We start from the raw sequence: 14,257 nt of genomic DNA, 5'->3' as shown, positions 1-14,257 counted from the left end.
CAAATTTTGGAATTCCATATGAGATTTGGTGCTAAAGTAATATATTTAATCAGTCTTCTATTGATGGCTATTTAGAATGTTTCAAATATTTTGCAATCGCAAATAAGGTTGTAGTGAATAACTTTGTACAAACATCATTTCACAAATATATTTGTAAAATAAAATCTCTGAAGTGAAACAGCTGGGTCAAAGCATATATACATTGTAATTATGATAGACATTTGATAGACGTGTAGGGCCAAATTGCCCTACACAAAGGATTACCAATCTACACTCCCACTCTACACCTTTGCAAACACAATGTTTTATCAAAATGTTTCCTTTTATTTTGAAATAATTTCAAACTCAAAGAGAAGTTTCAATAGTACTTCAAGCATCATCTTTTCTCCATGTCCTCACCCCAAACCACTTGAAAGTAACTGATTTGATACCCTGAACTCATTCCTGAGCTCTGCAGTCTATTCCTGGCAAACAAGGACACTCTTCTACTTACCTGCAACAGAACCATCAAGATCAGGAAATTTATATTGATATTTTACCACCTAAGAAGATGTGACAAACTAAATGCAACACGTGATCTTGTATAAACATGTGTAAAGATTTTATACAAGATCGTGTGTTACATTTGTCATGTCTCTTCAGCCTTTGACAATTTGGAAAAATTCCTGAGTCTTCCCTTGACACTCATGGCCTTGACATTTTTGCAGATTAGTTATCTTACAGAATGACCTTCAGTTTGGATATGACTGATGTTTCCTCATGATTAGATGCAGGTTTGCATTTTTGGTGTAATGTAAGAGAAGTGAGAAGGCAATGGCACCCCACTCCAGTACTCTTGCCTGGAAAATCCCATGGACGGAGGAGGCTGGTAGGCTGCAGTCCATGAGGTCGCTAAGAGTCGGACATGACTGAGTGACTTCACTTTCACTTTTCACTTTCATGCATTGGAGAAGGAAATGGCAACCCACTCCAGTGTTCTTGCCTGGAGAATCCCAGGGACGGGGAGCCTGGTGGGCTGCCGTCTACGGGGTTGCACAGAGTCGGACACAACTAAAGCGACTTAGCAGCAGTAGCAGCAGCAAGAGAAGTGATACTGAATTCTTATTGCCTCCTATTAAGTAATACATGATTTTGACTTAACCCATTACTCATGATATATCTACTGCCCCCAAAGTTTCCTTGTGACCCTTGCTAATCCTTTCTTCCCTTCCATCCTAGCCTATACCAGACCCCACTCCCAGAAAACTGCTGATTTTTCTGTCACCATGGTGTGGCACTGCTAGAATTTTATTTAAATAGAATAATACGTATGCACCATTTTTCCTTTAGTCTGGCTTCTTTCACTTAGTGTAATTATTTTGATTCTTCCATGATGTAGTATGTATCAGTAGTTTGTTCCTTTTCATTACTGAGTAGTATTCCACTGTATGGTTGTTTCAGTTTTTATCCATTCAATCTACTTATGGATATATGGATCATTTCCAGGTTGGGGTTAAAAAATAAAGCTGTTATGACACTCATGTTGAATTCTTTGTATGGATATATGCTTTCATTTCCTTTGGTTAATACCTATGAGTGGAATGGCAGGATCATGTGTGCAGGTGTCTATTTAACTTTCTAAGAAACTGACAAATGGTTTACCAAAGTGGTTTAACTTATGTTCCAACCTGCAATGTATGAGAGCTTCAGTTGCTCTACATCCTTGCCAGTCTTATTACAATTGTTTTTAAAATTTTAGCCTTTCTCTTGTTTTATTTTTTAATTTTTAAAAATTTATTTATTTTTTAATTGAAGGATAATTGCTTTACAGAATTTTGTTGGTTTCTGCCAAACATCAACATGAATCAGCGATAGGTATACATATATCCCCTCCCTTTTGAACTTCAAGATGTTATTATAATGATAACTTAAAAAATTTCAACTTCTGACTGTCATTGCTGCTTTATTGAAATACTATTGATTTTTGTATATTAATCTTATATCCTGAAACATTGTTAAACTTATTATTAGTTCTCAAAGTTTTTTGTAGGTTCTATAGGATTTTCTACATAGACAATCAAGTCATCAGAGTTTTGCTTCTTCCTTTCTAATCTGAGTATCGTTAATCTGAGTGCTGTTAAGTGTCTTATTGTACTGGCTAAAATCAACAGTTTGATACTGAAACAGAAGAGGTAAAAGTAAACAGCTTTGCCTTGTTCTTTTATTTTTTAAAAAATTTTAACTTTTAATTTTTTTTGCCCCACCAGGTGGCATGTGGGATCTTAGTTCCCCAACCAGGGATTGAACCTTTTGCAGTGGAAGCTCAGAGTCTTAAGCACTGTATAACCAGGAAAGTCCCTGCCTTGTTCTTGATGTCAGGAAGAAAACATTCACTCTTTTACCATTAAGTATAAAGGCAGTTGTAAGAGAGATGCCCTTTATCATGTGGGAAAGTTCCCTTCTATTCCTAGTTTGTTGAGAATTTTAATGTTTTTAGTAGTAATAAATGTTGGATTTTATTAGGTGCTTTTTCTATATTACTGAGATGATCATTTGGGTATTCTTTTTTACTCTATTAGTATGGTGAAATACAGTGATTGATTTTTGAATGTTTTAAACCAACTTTGCATTCTTGGAGGTAAACCCTACTTATTAAAATGTATTATCATTTTAAAAATATATTATTTGGATTCAATCTCTTACAATTTTTAATAAGAGTTTTTGCACCTATGTGCTCATGACAGTTTTATTCTGAGTTTTTGTTTTTGGCTGTGCGGTGTGGCATGTGGGATCTTAGTTACCCGACCAGGGATTGAACCTATATCCCCTGCAGTGGAAGCACAACGTCCTAACCACTGGACTGCCAGGGAATTCCCTGAGTTTTCTTTTTTATAGTTTTTGTCTGAGTTAGGGAAATTAAAACAGAGGAAGTCTTTATCAGGCTTCAGAAGCACCAGAGCAGGCCCCTGACCTTTCTTCTGACCAATCTGGACACTGCCCAGATTCTGTGCCTGCCTGCAAGCACAGCAAGTCAGGCAGCACTTTAGATAAGAAAGGCATTGGGGTCCTGAAATTCTTGAGAGCCTGGAAGTCTGGCCAACTGTGCCCAAGTAGAAGTGAAAGTGTTAGTCACTTAGTCATGTCCGGCTCTTTGGGACTCCATGGAATCTAGCTTGCCAGGTTTCTGTCCATGGAATTCTTCAGGAAAGAATACTGGCGCGGGCTGCCATTTCCTTCCCCAGGGGATTTCCCAACCCAGGGATCAAACCTGGGTCTCCTACATTACAGGCAGATGATTTATTGTTTGAGCCACCAGGGAAGCCCAAATCCTAAGACTCACAAGATAAAACAACAGCATTGTAAAAAGTGTAAAGTAAAACCAGAGTTGCATTTTTTGCACACAAACTGATGATATCAGTTTGCAGCCTGTGATTATAAGTAGGAACCCCCCAAACTGCAATTTGAAGTCTCACCTGTGGAGGGGACACACTGCCAGGGACCTTTTCCCAACTGGGACTCCAGACTGCCTTTACTTGGGACTACCCAGCATGCTGTTCAGGTTTGGATTTTGGTCAGCCCAATTTGGTGATGTATGTGGTGTTACTCTTCTCTATTGTCTCTACTTCTCTTTTCTGTTAATGATTGTATATTGAAATTAAGTAATCCTCTGTTAAATACTGAAATTATTTGTGTGTAACAAGGGGTTTCTTTTGTTAATGAATTCTTTGAACCTGAAACAAAGCTAAAGCTTTCGGCAAAATAGCCTGAAAATAGCCTGGTTTCGGTATCTGGATAATGATGATTTCACAGACTGAGTTGGGCAGTATTTCCTCCTCTTCAATTTTCTGCAAGAGTTTATATAGAATTGTTATGTTTTCCTTAAATGTTTGGTAGAATTTACCAGTGAAGCCATTTAGCCCTGGAGTTTCTTTGTGGAAAGATGTTTAACTACTAATTCAATTTCTCTGAACTTCATTTCTATTTATTCTTTTATTTTTACTGTGGTAAAATATACATAAATTTACCATTTTGAGCATTTAAGGGTACAATTCAGTGACATTAAATACATTCATATTGTTGTGCAAACATCACCACTATCCAGTTTCAGAACTTTCAACATCTGAAATTCTATACTCATTATATAGTAGTAACTTCTCCTTTCCCTACCCTCTCTATTCTACTTTCTGCTCTATGAGTTTTTCCTCTAGTCTACATGCTAGCTCTATAAACTTATGATGTGATATTGTGGCCACATTATTAAAATGATATCTGCCAGGTTTACCTACTCTATGGTAATTATACTTCTTCCTTTTATGACTGATAAATAGTATACTTTGTAGAGAGATACTATGTACAGTAAGTCCATAGTACAGTACTATGTACAGTAAGTCCCCCCCACACGAACCTTCAAGTTTGAACTTTCAAAGATATGAATGTGCATTCCATACACATTAGGTATGAGTGAAATTTCTGCTTGTCCTCTGTCTCCTATTGCTGATCATTCTTCAGCTCTACCATTTCCTATCTCCTCTCCTACCTCCAGTTAGTACTCTTCTTGCTGGTTCACTTGATGCCAGCCCCTGTATGCCAGCTGCTGAACTGTATGTATTACTGTGCTTTTTAAGGTACTGTACTGTAAGATTAAAAATGTTTTATTTTTTGTTTTCTTAGGTATTATTGTATGAAAAGTATAACTCTATTACAGTACAGTACTATATAACTAGTTGTGTTAGTTGGGTACCTAGGCTAACTTTATTGGACTTATGAACAAATTCGACTTATGAATGTGTTCTTGGAATGGAACATGTTCATATTTAGGGGACTTACTGTAAATATCCTGTTCCTCATCAAATGTTCAACCATTATCTTAGTATCTACTGCTATTTTTTCACTGTGGCTATTCTAGGTACCTCATATAAGTGGAATCATGCAATGTTTTGTCTTTTTGTGTCTGGTTTATTTCACTTAATGTTTTCAAGGCTCATCCCTGTTGTAGCATGTATTAGAATTTCATTCCTTTTTATGGCTAAATAATATTCCATTGTATGTATATACTACAGTTTGTTTATCCATTCATCTGCTGACAGATACTTGAGTTATTTACAACTTTTGGCAATTGTGAATAATGCCACTATTAATATTGGTATACAAATATCTGTTTAAGTCCATGTTTTCAATTCTTTTGGGTATATGCCTACCTAATTCTTATTTATTCTTGAGTCAGCTTTGGTAGTTTACATCCATCAAGGAATCAGTCTATTTCACTTATATTGTTGCATTTATTAGCATAAAGTTGTCTTTAGAATTTGTTGTGATGTCACTTTTCCCATTCTTAAAATTGCTACTTTGTATTCTTTTTTCTTGATCAATCTGGAAAAGGATTTCAATTTTATATATCTTTTCAAAGAAACAGCTTTTTGTTTCATTGATTTTCTGCTTTTCTATATTTTATTTGATTTCTGCTCTGATCTGTATTGTTTTCTTTCTTTTACTTATTTTAGATTTCATTTGCTCTTCTTCTCTGGGTTCTTATGTTAGAATCTGGGATCGTCAATTTGAAACCTTTCTTCTTTTCACACATAGGTATTAAGTGATAAAAATTTCCTTCTAAGTAAAGCTTTAGCTCTAATCCACAAATTTTTAAATGTTATACTTTTTCATTCAGTTTAAAATATTTTCTATTAATATTTTTGTGTTTTTCTCCCTTTGTTCAGTGAGTTACATGGAAGTGTACCGTTTAATTTCTAAAACTTTAGTAGGTTTTTATTATTGATTTCTAATTCAACTGTGGTTGTCTGGAAAAGATTTTTATTTCAGCTTTTTAAAAAAATTTATTTATTTATTTTAATTGGAGGCTAATTACTTTACAATATCGTAGTGTTTTTTTGCCCTACATTGACATGAATCAGCCATGGGTGCACATGTGTCCCCCATCCTCAACCCTCCTCCCACTTCTCTCCTCAGCCTATCGCAGCTTTTTTAAAACATCATTTTACTTTATCAGCCATGCCACATGGCATGTGGGATCTTAGTTCTTCAACCAGGTATTGAACCCATGCTACCTGCAGTGGAAGTGTGGAGTCCTAACCACTGGACTGCCAGGAAATTCCTTTTACCTTTTTTTTGGAAAGATATTTTCACTGGTATAGAATTCTAGGTCAAATTTTTTTTTTTTTTAAGAGTAATTTAAAGATTTTTCTCCACTGTCTTCTGGCTTATACACCTTCTAATGAGAAACCTACTCTCATACTTATCGTTTATCCTTAGTATATAGTGTGTATTTTTTTCCCTGCAGTTGCTTTTAAGTAAGATTTTTCTCTTTAATCACTGGTTTTAAGCAATTTGATTATGATGTGCCTTGGTATAATTTTCTTCATATTTCTTATGCTTGAGTTTCAGTAAGCATCTTGGATCTGTGTCATCCTTTTCCTGCTTGGAATCTGACACTCCATGACATGCCACTGCCACCCCCACTTCCCATATGGATGTCTATTGTCAAATTTATTATTTTTTCCAATAAGATTTATGAAAAATGTTATCTCAGAGTAATTTTAATTTGTATTTCTCAAGTGAGGCCAGGCATTTTTAATTGTTTAAAAGTCATTTGTACCTTCTTTTCTGTAAAACTGCTTGATCATATTTGTTCAATTTTTCTACTTTTTAAAAAATCATTTTTATATTTATTTATCTGTATCTTTTACCTTTTCTACAATGAGCATATATTCTTTTTACTATAGGAAGACACAACATAAAGTTATTTTAAATTTAAAAAAGTGCTTTAAAAAACCCATGTAATTTCCTGGTATCGGAAAAATACTCACAGTCCATGGCAGCTAGTACTTTATTATAACTTATCTGGGGCTTATTTTCACTTCTCTTTGTGATGAGATTTACATAGCTAACATGGAGGATGTGAGTTTAAAAACCTGAATCACTCTGGACTGTCTTATTTTTTGACCAGGGGCCCTAGAAAAATCATAAACTCTCATATCTGAGATTTGGAGCTCCATCACTTCACTGGATCTTCCAGTGGTCCTGGGAAGCTGACAGGTCATTGACAATGATCCCCATTTTATAGATTTTTAAACCAGAGGCTTAGAAATGTAAAGTGACTTTATCATATGGAAGGTTAGATTTAGAAGTTACCTTAAAGATGATCTATTCTCTGTTCTCTGAGTCCTACAATTAGTGACTATGGCAAAACTCTGACTTGGACTCAGGTGTTTATTGTAATAGGCAGTAATCAAAGTGAGGATCCCTGCTACTCTAGGTGCTTAAGGGAAGTCAAATAGCTTCTCTTCTTCAGGAGACTCAGGCTAAGCCTTAGGTAGGTCATGACCAGGCAGGCATACTGGGGTGCTGGAACCTTACATCTATCTATGCTCACCTTTGGCAGCAGTCAGCATGGTGGAGGCCAGTTCACACTGCTGTGATTCCAAGTGTCCAAGCGTGAACCAGCGAGGGTAACGGCTGGGCACCACAGATACCATATGGTGAGGGTGGGAAGTGTCGCCTGAAGAAGTTGAGTTTTCTAGAACAGGTAACCTAGAAGACCCAGGGAGAGTCATCAGCTACCACCCAGACCCTTGCCATTCTGAGCCACCTTAGAGAAGCTTGTTCTTTGCTGGGGAGGAACTGGGAAGGAAAGGGTTAATGAGGAACCTCAAAGGTTTTAAAACCTATGAGTACTGTACTTTATATGAGGTGAGTGCCTGGGCACTTGGAAGAACTCAAGCTGAACAGTTCTTACTGAAAACAGTTCAAAAGTCATCAGATTAGTTGTTAAAGTATAAGAAATATATGCCAAGTAATCTTCAGCAGTCCTTTCAGGTCAAGCTGAGGCACTCTCTCAGCCTTATAGTCTAACTTAAATTCTTCTGTACGGTCTGGTGCATCCTAGAGGACTACCTGCCTGAACCAAGGATTCTATTCTTGTTTGGAGACAGGATGCCCATAGCTCATTGTTCTCAAGTCTTGATATAGAAAGACTTACTTCTACTTCCCCAGATGTATCTGGTGACCTATGCCCGGGAACCATTTCTCAGTTAGATATGGAAGGGCTCAAACCCTTTGTGAAGCTGCCAAACTGGCCCTGGAACAAAGAGACTCAGGCCTTGGATATTCTGTATCTGTTAAAATCTCAGAGGCTGCTTCAACTCACTGAGAATGCAGCCAGGGAACATGTATGTCACTAGCTAGGAGTCCTAGATCAAAGGAAAATATCTGAACCATTTTAGGGCAGGCCAATGGCAGGTCCAATAGAACACAGAAGGAGGGAAAGAAAAGAAAGTGAGACAAACAAAGAGGCTTCTGCTTTGGTGGAGGCATTTGGGCTGGGAAAAGGCTACCCACCTCATGGCACGTAAGGCTAACCTATAGGACAGGTCTGGATCATGAGGCAGCAGAGCTGAGAACAAGTACTTGGCAAAGGTGTGCATGGGAACACTCTCTCGGTGGATGACTTCTCCAAGGCCGCTGAAGGGGCCTCCTGCAGGAAGGAGATAAACCAGCCAGTTGTTTATCTGTGTGCTTTTGTTTTCCTGCCTGACCTTGAGCTCCAGGGTCCCACAAGTGCTTGCTAGCCATGGGAACCTTAGTTACACTTTAAAGTCAGAAATGTTGCTGTACCTGTGCTCTATTAGAGAGGGGAACCTGGAGTCAAATGCCTAAGACTCTGTGCCAACAGTCCCTTCTCTACTTACCTTCCAGTAGTAAGATGCACTGTTTCTGCAGTGTTTGCACTAGCTCATCGTCCAGCTGCAGCTCCTGGAGTCGACTCAGCAGTTGCTCCTCATTACGGCACACCTTGTCCTGTGCATAGAGGCCTTCAGGCATCACCCTCTGTTGACCCATCCCCATCAGAGCAACTTCCATGGCCAATGACAGGTAGGACTCACTGCTGTTTGGGCAGCCTGCAGCCACAGGGACATGCTGGTACACAGGGGGTCTGCTTTCATTCATATCTGAGGACAACAGGGCACCAGATTTGTTAGGTCAGGCCCCATGGATTTTTGTGCCTCTCCCACCAATGCACACTTTGGGATACAGCTTGGTCAATAACTAACACAAAGAAGCTAAATAAAAAACCAGAACAGTAATATACTGAAAATAAAAAATAAAAATATACTAAAAAATGTTATACATGGTTCTAAAGATTAACTCCTTCCTAAAATATGAACTGGCTAGGCCAGCTGGAAAAAAAATACAGTCATACCAGTCTTCTGTTAGAATGTTATGTAATACTACAATGATCTATTTTTGTGTCTTTCTTCATTAGAATTTAAGAACCTTCTAGGAAAGGGACTTTATCATTTTGCCTTAGGTATCTGCACTGTCTGGTATGTGTAGGGAGCTAAATGTCTGTGGTGAATAAATCCCAAGTACAACCTCAGGTTCTTAAGATGTAAGTGTCATTGTGCAGATGAAAGAGACCAAGGATGATGATTCCTTTTTCAGGGGATAAGAGGGAAGATACAGTAGCCCTGTCTCACATTGAAACCACCTCTTGTCTCTCTACCCAGAGATATTGGAATCCATCCAGTTAAACTATTACTTTTGTGATATTTGCAACTTTAATGTTATTGTTACTTTTTATGCTCCACCTTTGGGTTCTAAGTTTCAGGAGGAGAGCACAGATCTAAAAGCTAGAGTCTTAATTTCTTTTCTTTCTCCCATTATCCATTTCATAAATGTTTAAGGGAAACTATTAAAAGAGAGTTATTGCCCTAACTGCTGTTTTCAGGAACTTGAAAGGCCAGTAGAGACACTTGTAAACAAATTTTATGGCAGTGTGCTAAATACTGTAATATATGCATGTTTACAATACAGTGATAGCATAAAGGAAAAAAGAATCAATTTTGTCTCAAGTCTCTGTTAATTTGAGACTCTACTAAATTGCCTCCCTTTTATTTCTCTTTTGTAAAATTGGTACAAAACCACCACCAGGGAGAATGTTCAAGGGAAACATGAAAGTATTATGTAATTGCAAGGGATACACACACTGCTGATGCAAGTTCTTTTACACTTCCAGACTGTTTTGAGGACCCGGCCTCTGACTTCTCAAATCCCTCTGGTCCTTTTTGTTCCCTTTGGATTACTCTTCAGACATTCACAAGGTAGGAAAGTGACAGGAGCAAAGGAAAGCTGAAGCTGGCAAGGCAAAATGGGTGAACAGGACAGAGCCAGTCCACAGAGTGGGGAAGGAAGATAAGAAAGGAGCAGTCCCAAGGAAACCGCTCAGGGGAGGTCCAGTTTAGATAAGGGAACAAGAGGGGTAAAACAGACTCTGTCATGGAAAAGAAGAGGGCTCCAAAGGGTAGTCTGGGCTTCCCTCAGGCTGACCCCTGTACCTGACACTTCCAGATAGCCATCATCATTCAGGCGGCAGGCCTCAGTCAAGGTGAGAAACAGGCAGCCAATTGGATCCAGGGGGTGGCCCACCCAGCCTTCTAGGTTTGTGATGGTTGTGGTTCCCCTCTGCAACAGTTCTGGAAATAAGCAGGTCAAAGTTTTTGAGAGGGATAAAGACACACTGCTCTCTGTCCCTGCTTGGTCTCTTCATAAGTCTCCTCATCAGTCTCCTTCAGGTGGTGGCCCTGAGACTCAAAGTAAAGCTTGCCTTGGGTTGAGGAGACTGGTAACCAGCTCATCAGCCACTATGAGGCCATGTGGTATGCATTTGGGCTGCCTGCCAATAGCACACGTATGTAGACACAGCTTTACAGTTTAAAAAGGGTCTTCTCATACCAGATCTCAGTGGATCCAACTGTCCTGTGCGAGAGGCAGGCCAGCATTATTATTCCCATTTTACAGATAAGAAAACTGAGATTTATAGAGGTAAAGACAGGGATTCCACACAGAAGGTAGAATGACCTGGAATCCCCTAGCCCCTGCCACACCAGGAAACTGAATGAAAATTAAGTCCTGGGCCTTGTAGTCCCTGAGAACCCCATCAGCCTAAGCAGTTGAGATGGCTCCTGATCACTATACCTTTCTTCTGATGCTTGTAGATTTCCAGCTGCCGCTGCTGCTGCAACCTGAGAGTATTGATAATGGCCACTGTGAGTCTGAGGGCCTCTTTTGGGTAACCATGGGAACGCAGGGCATCAACCCGAGCACAGGCTGTAGGCACATGCTCTATCAGATGAGAAGAAGATATTTTGATTGAGTTAAATCTTCAAATCAGGAAAATTTGTGTTTGACAAAGGGAGACTGTATTCAGTTCAGGTCCTCAAATTTGATCTGACATCTATTGTGTACCAAAAATTGTATTTTATCTTTTAGGGATAAGTCACAGGTACTACCTCCAAGGAGATACACTGCAGCCTCAGCGTAGTGGTTTGGTGTAGAAAGGGGCAAAGAACTAGGATAATAAACTGTTATACCTCTTTCTGAACATGAACCTCAGGAACCTAATGCAGCAATAAACTACTTTTATAGAGGGAAAGGCCTCACTTGTTTATTAATCCTGTTTCCTGAGAACCTATTATGTGCAAGGTAGCACGCTGGGCAAATCAACTACAAAAATGTATAAGAAACGGTCACTATCCTCAAAGAGCTCACAAATAATACATAAAAAGATCATTATAAAACAGTTAAAAAGAAATGACAAGATAGAAATATACACAGAAAGAAAATATTTGAACTGTGTGCTTTATAGGGCAAGTAATATTTTAAATAGGTAGAAAAATAGAAACAGGCATCCCTGGCAAAGAGAACATCTAAATAAAGGCATGTAAGTAAAAGCATAAAAAGTATTCTGGATAACATCTTCCGAGTATGGCAAATAGTTTTGTGTAGAGTTAGGTTATGTGGCTAGAGACAGCCTGGAAAGGTGGAGTCTAGAATGTTAAGCTTTGAATGCCATTCTAAGAAGTTTGGATTTACCTTAGGCATAATGAATGACTACCAAACACTTATAAATGGGGAAGGGATTAAAAATTATAGGAATAATTATAGAAAATACAGATAAAATAGAAAATAAAAATCAGAGATAACCATTATTTCTAATTTCATATTTTATGAAAAATATGTATCTCTAGACTTTCCTAATTTTAATAAAAATGAAGTATTATAATTATTGTTTTATAATTAGGTTTTTCCACTTAATAATTCATTTTAAATATTTTTCCATACCATTAAATATACTTCCATAATATTAAAAATGATTATATATCATTCCACTAAATATGTGTACTACCCATTGGCTCAATCAGTCCCCTATTGCTGGATGTTGTTTTTAATTTTTCTCATCTATACGTTATATGTTCATGCTTTAATAAACCTCATAACTTTATGCACATTCTTAGTTAATTATAGCTCAGGATAAATTCCTAGATGTAGAATTCCTGGATCAAGGGCTATGAATTTATTTTAAAGGCTTTTGATAAGTGTTGCTGAAATGCAGTAAGTATTTACATTCCTACCAGTAGTATACTACTGGTACCAGTACTACTACTACCAGTAGTATATGAGATTATGATATCCAATGTAGCCTCTCCTGCACCAAAACCAGTTATCTTTATTTAAAAAAAATTCCTATTTGACAACTGAAACATGGTAATTCAGTGTTGTTTTGATTTGGATCTTTGTTTATAATGGGGTGTGTATTTTTCACACACTTGTTAGATTTATGTTTTAAAAGTATTAGATCAGAGAAGAAGAAAAATAATCAGTGGGAATTTCAAGTAGTGACCTACAGTGAGTTTGGCCAAAAACTTTCAAGAGAGAGACAGGCACACATCCAGACTTAGCAGGCTCTTGTGAAAGACAAAGATATGGGATGAGGGACAGAGGTAGGGAATTAGGAGATGATAATAAAAATGTATGCTATTGTTTTAAGACTCAGAGAATGAATATTATTTTATAAGTGTGTAGTGTGGAATATACATTCTGTAACAAAGTCAAGAATAGACTAACAGAAGGCCAGAGGAGAGTTTAAACTCATGATGGAACAGCTTTATTCTGTGATGATAAAGGAAGGAATGAGGAAAGGAAGACAGCTTGGTGACAAATGCAGACAGTCTGAGCTACTAGTACAGAGCAATTTAAGTTTCAAAGTTCATGCCTTTTTAGCAAAATATGTAATTTCAGAGTAGATTCTAATGTTGCTCAGTAACTGCTAAGAGTCTATGAACTGATGTCCAATGGTTTTGTTAGTACTCCTTTAGATTTATTAGCTCCTTTCCCCTCCCCAAATTCAGGAAACAATAGAAATACCTCTATTTGAGATTACTGTACTTCAGCTGAGAACATATACAAGTGGCTCAGGCTATACCCTGAGGCCTTAGTCAAGGCCCCAAAAGATCTGGATGAAGACTGTCCAAAGGGTAGTTGTGTCGCTGGTGTCTATGGAGATGGCTCACTCAGGCCTGACATGAGGTGAGACTGGGCTCTGGAATTCTTAGAGGGATAAGTACACTTACCAAGCCACAGTGGTTGGCCTTGGGAATTGAAGAGTAGCCTCTCACTTTCCCGCTGGCAGGCAGGAGCTGTATATATATCACTGCTGATGATTCGCTGTAAGTGGCTGTCCTGCCAATGCAACTCACGGCCCTCGATGGCTCTAGTGAACACTGTTCGTCTTGGTCTGGATAAAGAATCTGGGGAAGGGAAATAAAAATGCAGCAGTTCGGTGATGGATAATCTGAAGATCTAACTCCTGTGTCTTCTTCAGGATGGGAGGACAGGCAGAAGAGTGTACAGTGTATAGTTAGTGTAATAGTGTATTGTTAGTGAGAGCAGCAACTCTGCCATTTGTCTGGCTGTTCGTTGTGTTACTTCTTTATTGGATAGCTTTTAGTGTGTCCCTGTCCTCTATGGGAAGAACCTTTCTACATAGATCTATGACTGAAGGCCAATTTCTTCTAAGACCCAGAGCTACATGAGAGAGAGGAGGGATAGTGATGCTCAGCTGCTCAATTATAAGGATTCAAACTTTCTACAGAAGCCAAAGGAAAAGATAAGCAGTGAGGTAATATCCTTGGTCAACCCATAACCAATTTCTTTTACAGTATGACCCATATCAGACTATGTACTTCTGTCACATTGATATAAAAGCTGAAAAAGAGCTGCAGTCCTGTGTATTCTGGTATCTTTAATTTTTAAAATAATTCATTTTCTTTTGGCTGTGCTGGATCTTCATTGCTGTGTGGGCTTTTCTCTAGTTGTGGCAAGCAGGCTTCTCATTGTGGTGGCTTCTCTTACTGTGGAGCACAGGTTCTAGGCACTTGCCTTTCAGTAGTCACAGCACAGGGGCTCAGTAGTTGTGGCTCCTGGG

General features: G+C 38.3%; 1 protein-coding gene across 1 annotated transcript in view; it reads right to left on the bottom strand.

The window, feature by feature from the left end:
* Positions 1-14,257, bottom strand: part of ZSWIM5 (zinc finger SWIM-type containing 5) — a 161,333-nt gene that overhangs the window by 16,300 nt on the left and 130,776 nt on the right. Inside the window, exons 6-11 of the mRNA XM_070786661.1 lie at positions 13,404-13,580; positions 10,969-11,115; positions 10,329-10,466; positions 8,682-8,942; positions 8,332-8,467; positions 7,367-7,524 (exon numbers count right to left, since the gene is read on the bottom strand). Coding sequence (XP_070642762.1) covers positions 7,367-7,524; positions 8,332-8,467; positions 8,682-8,942; positions 10,329-10,466; positions 10,969-11,115; positions 13,404-13,580 — 1,017 coding nt within the window. The remainder of the gene's footprint in view (positions 1-7,366; positions 7,525-8,331; positions 8,468-8,681; positions 8,943-10,328; positions 10,467-10,968; positions 11,116-13,403; positions 13,581-14,257) is intronic.

Source organism: Bos indicus, chromosome 3, assembly GCF_029378745.1.
Source record: "Bos indicus isolate NIAB-ARS_2022 breed Sahiwal x Tharparkar chromosome 3, NIAB-ARS_B.indTharparkar_mat_pri_1.0, whole genome shotgun sequence".
NCBI lineage: Eukaryota > Metazoa > Chordata > Mammalia > Artiodactyla > Bovidae > Bos > Bos indicus.
The sequence above is the reverse complement of the archived record's forward strand: the minus strand, read 5'-3'. Positions and strand labels throughout refer to the sequence as shown.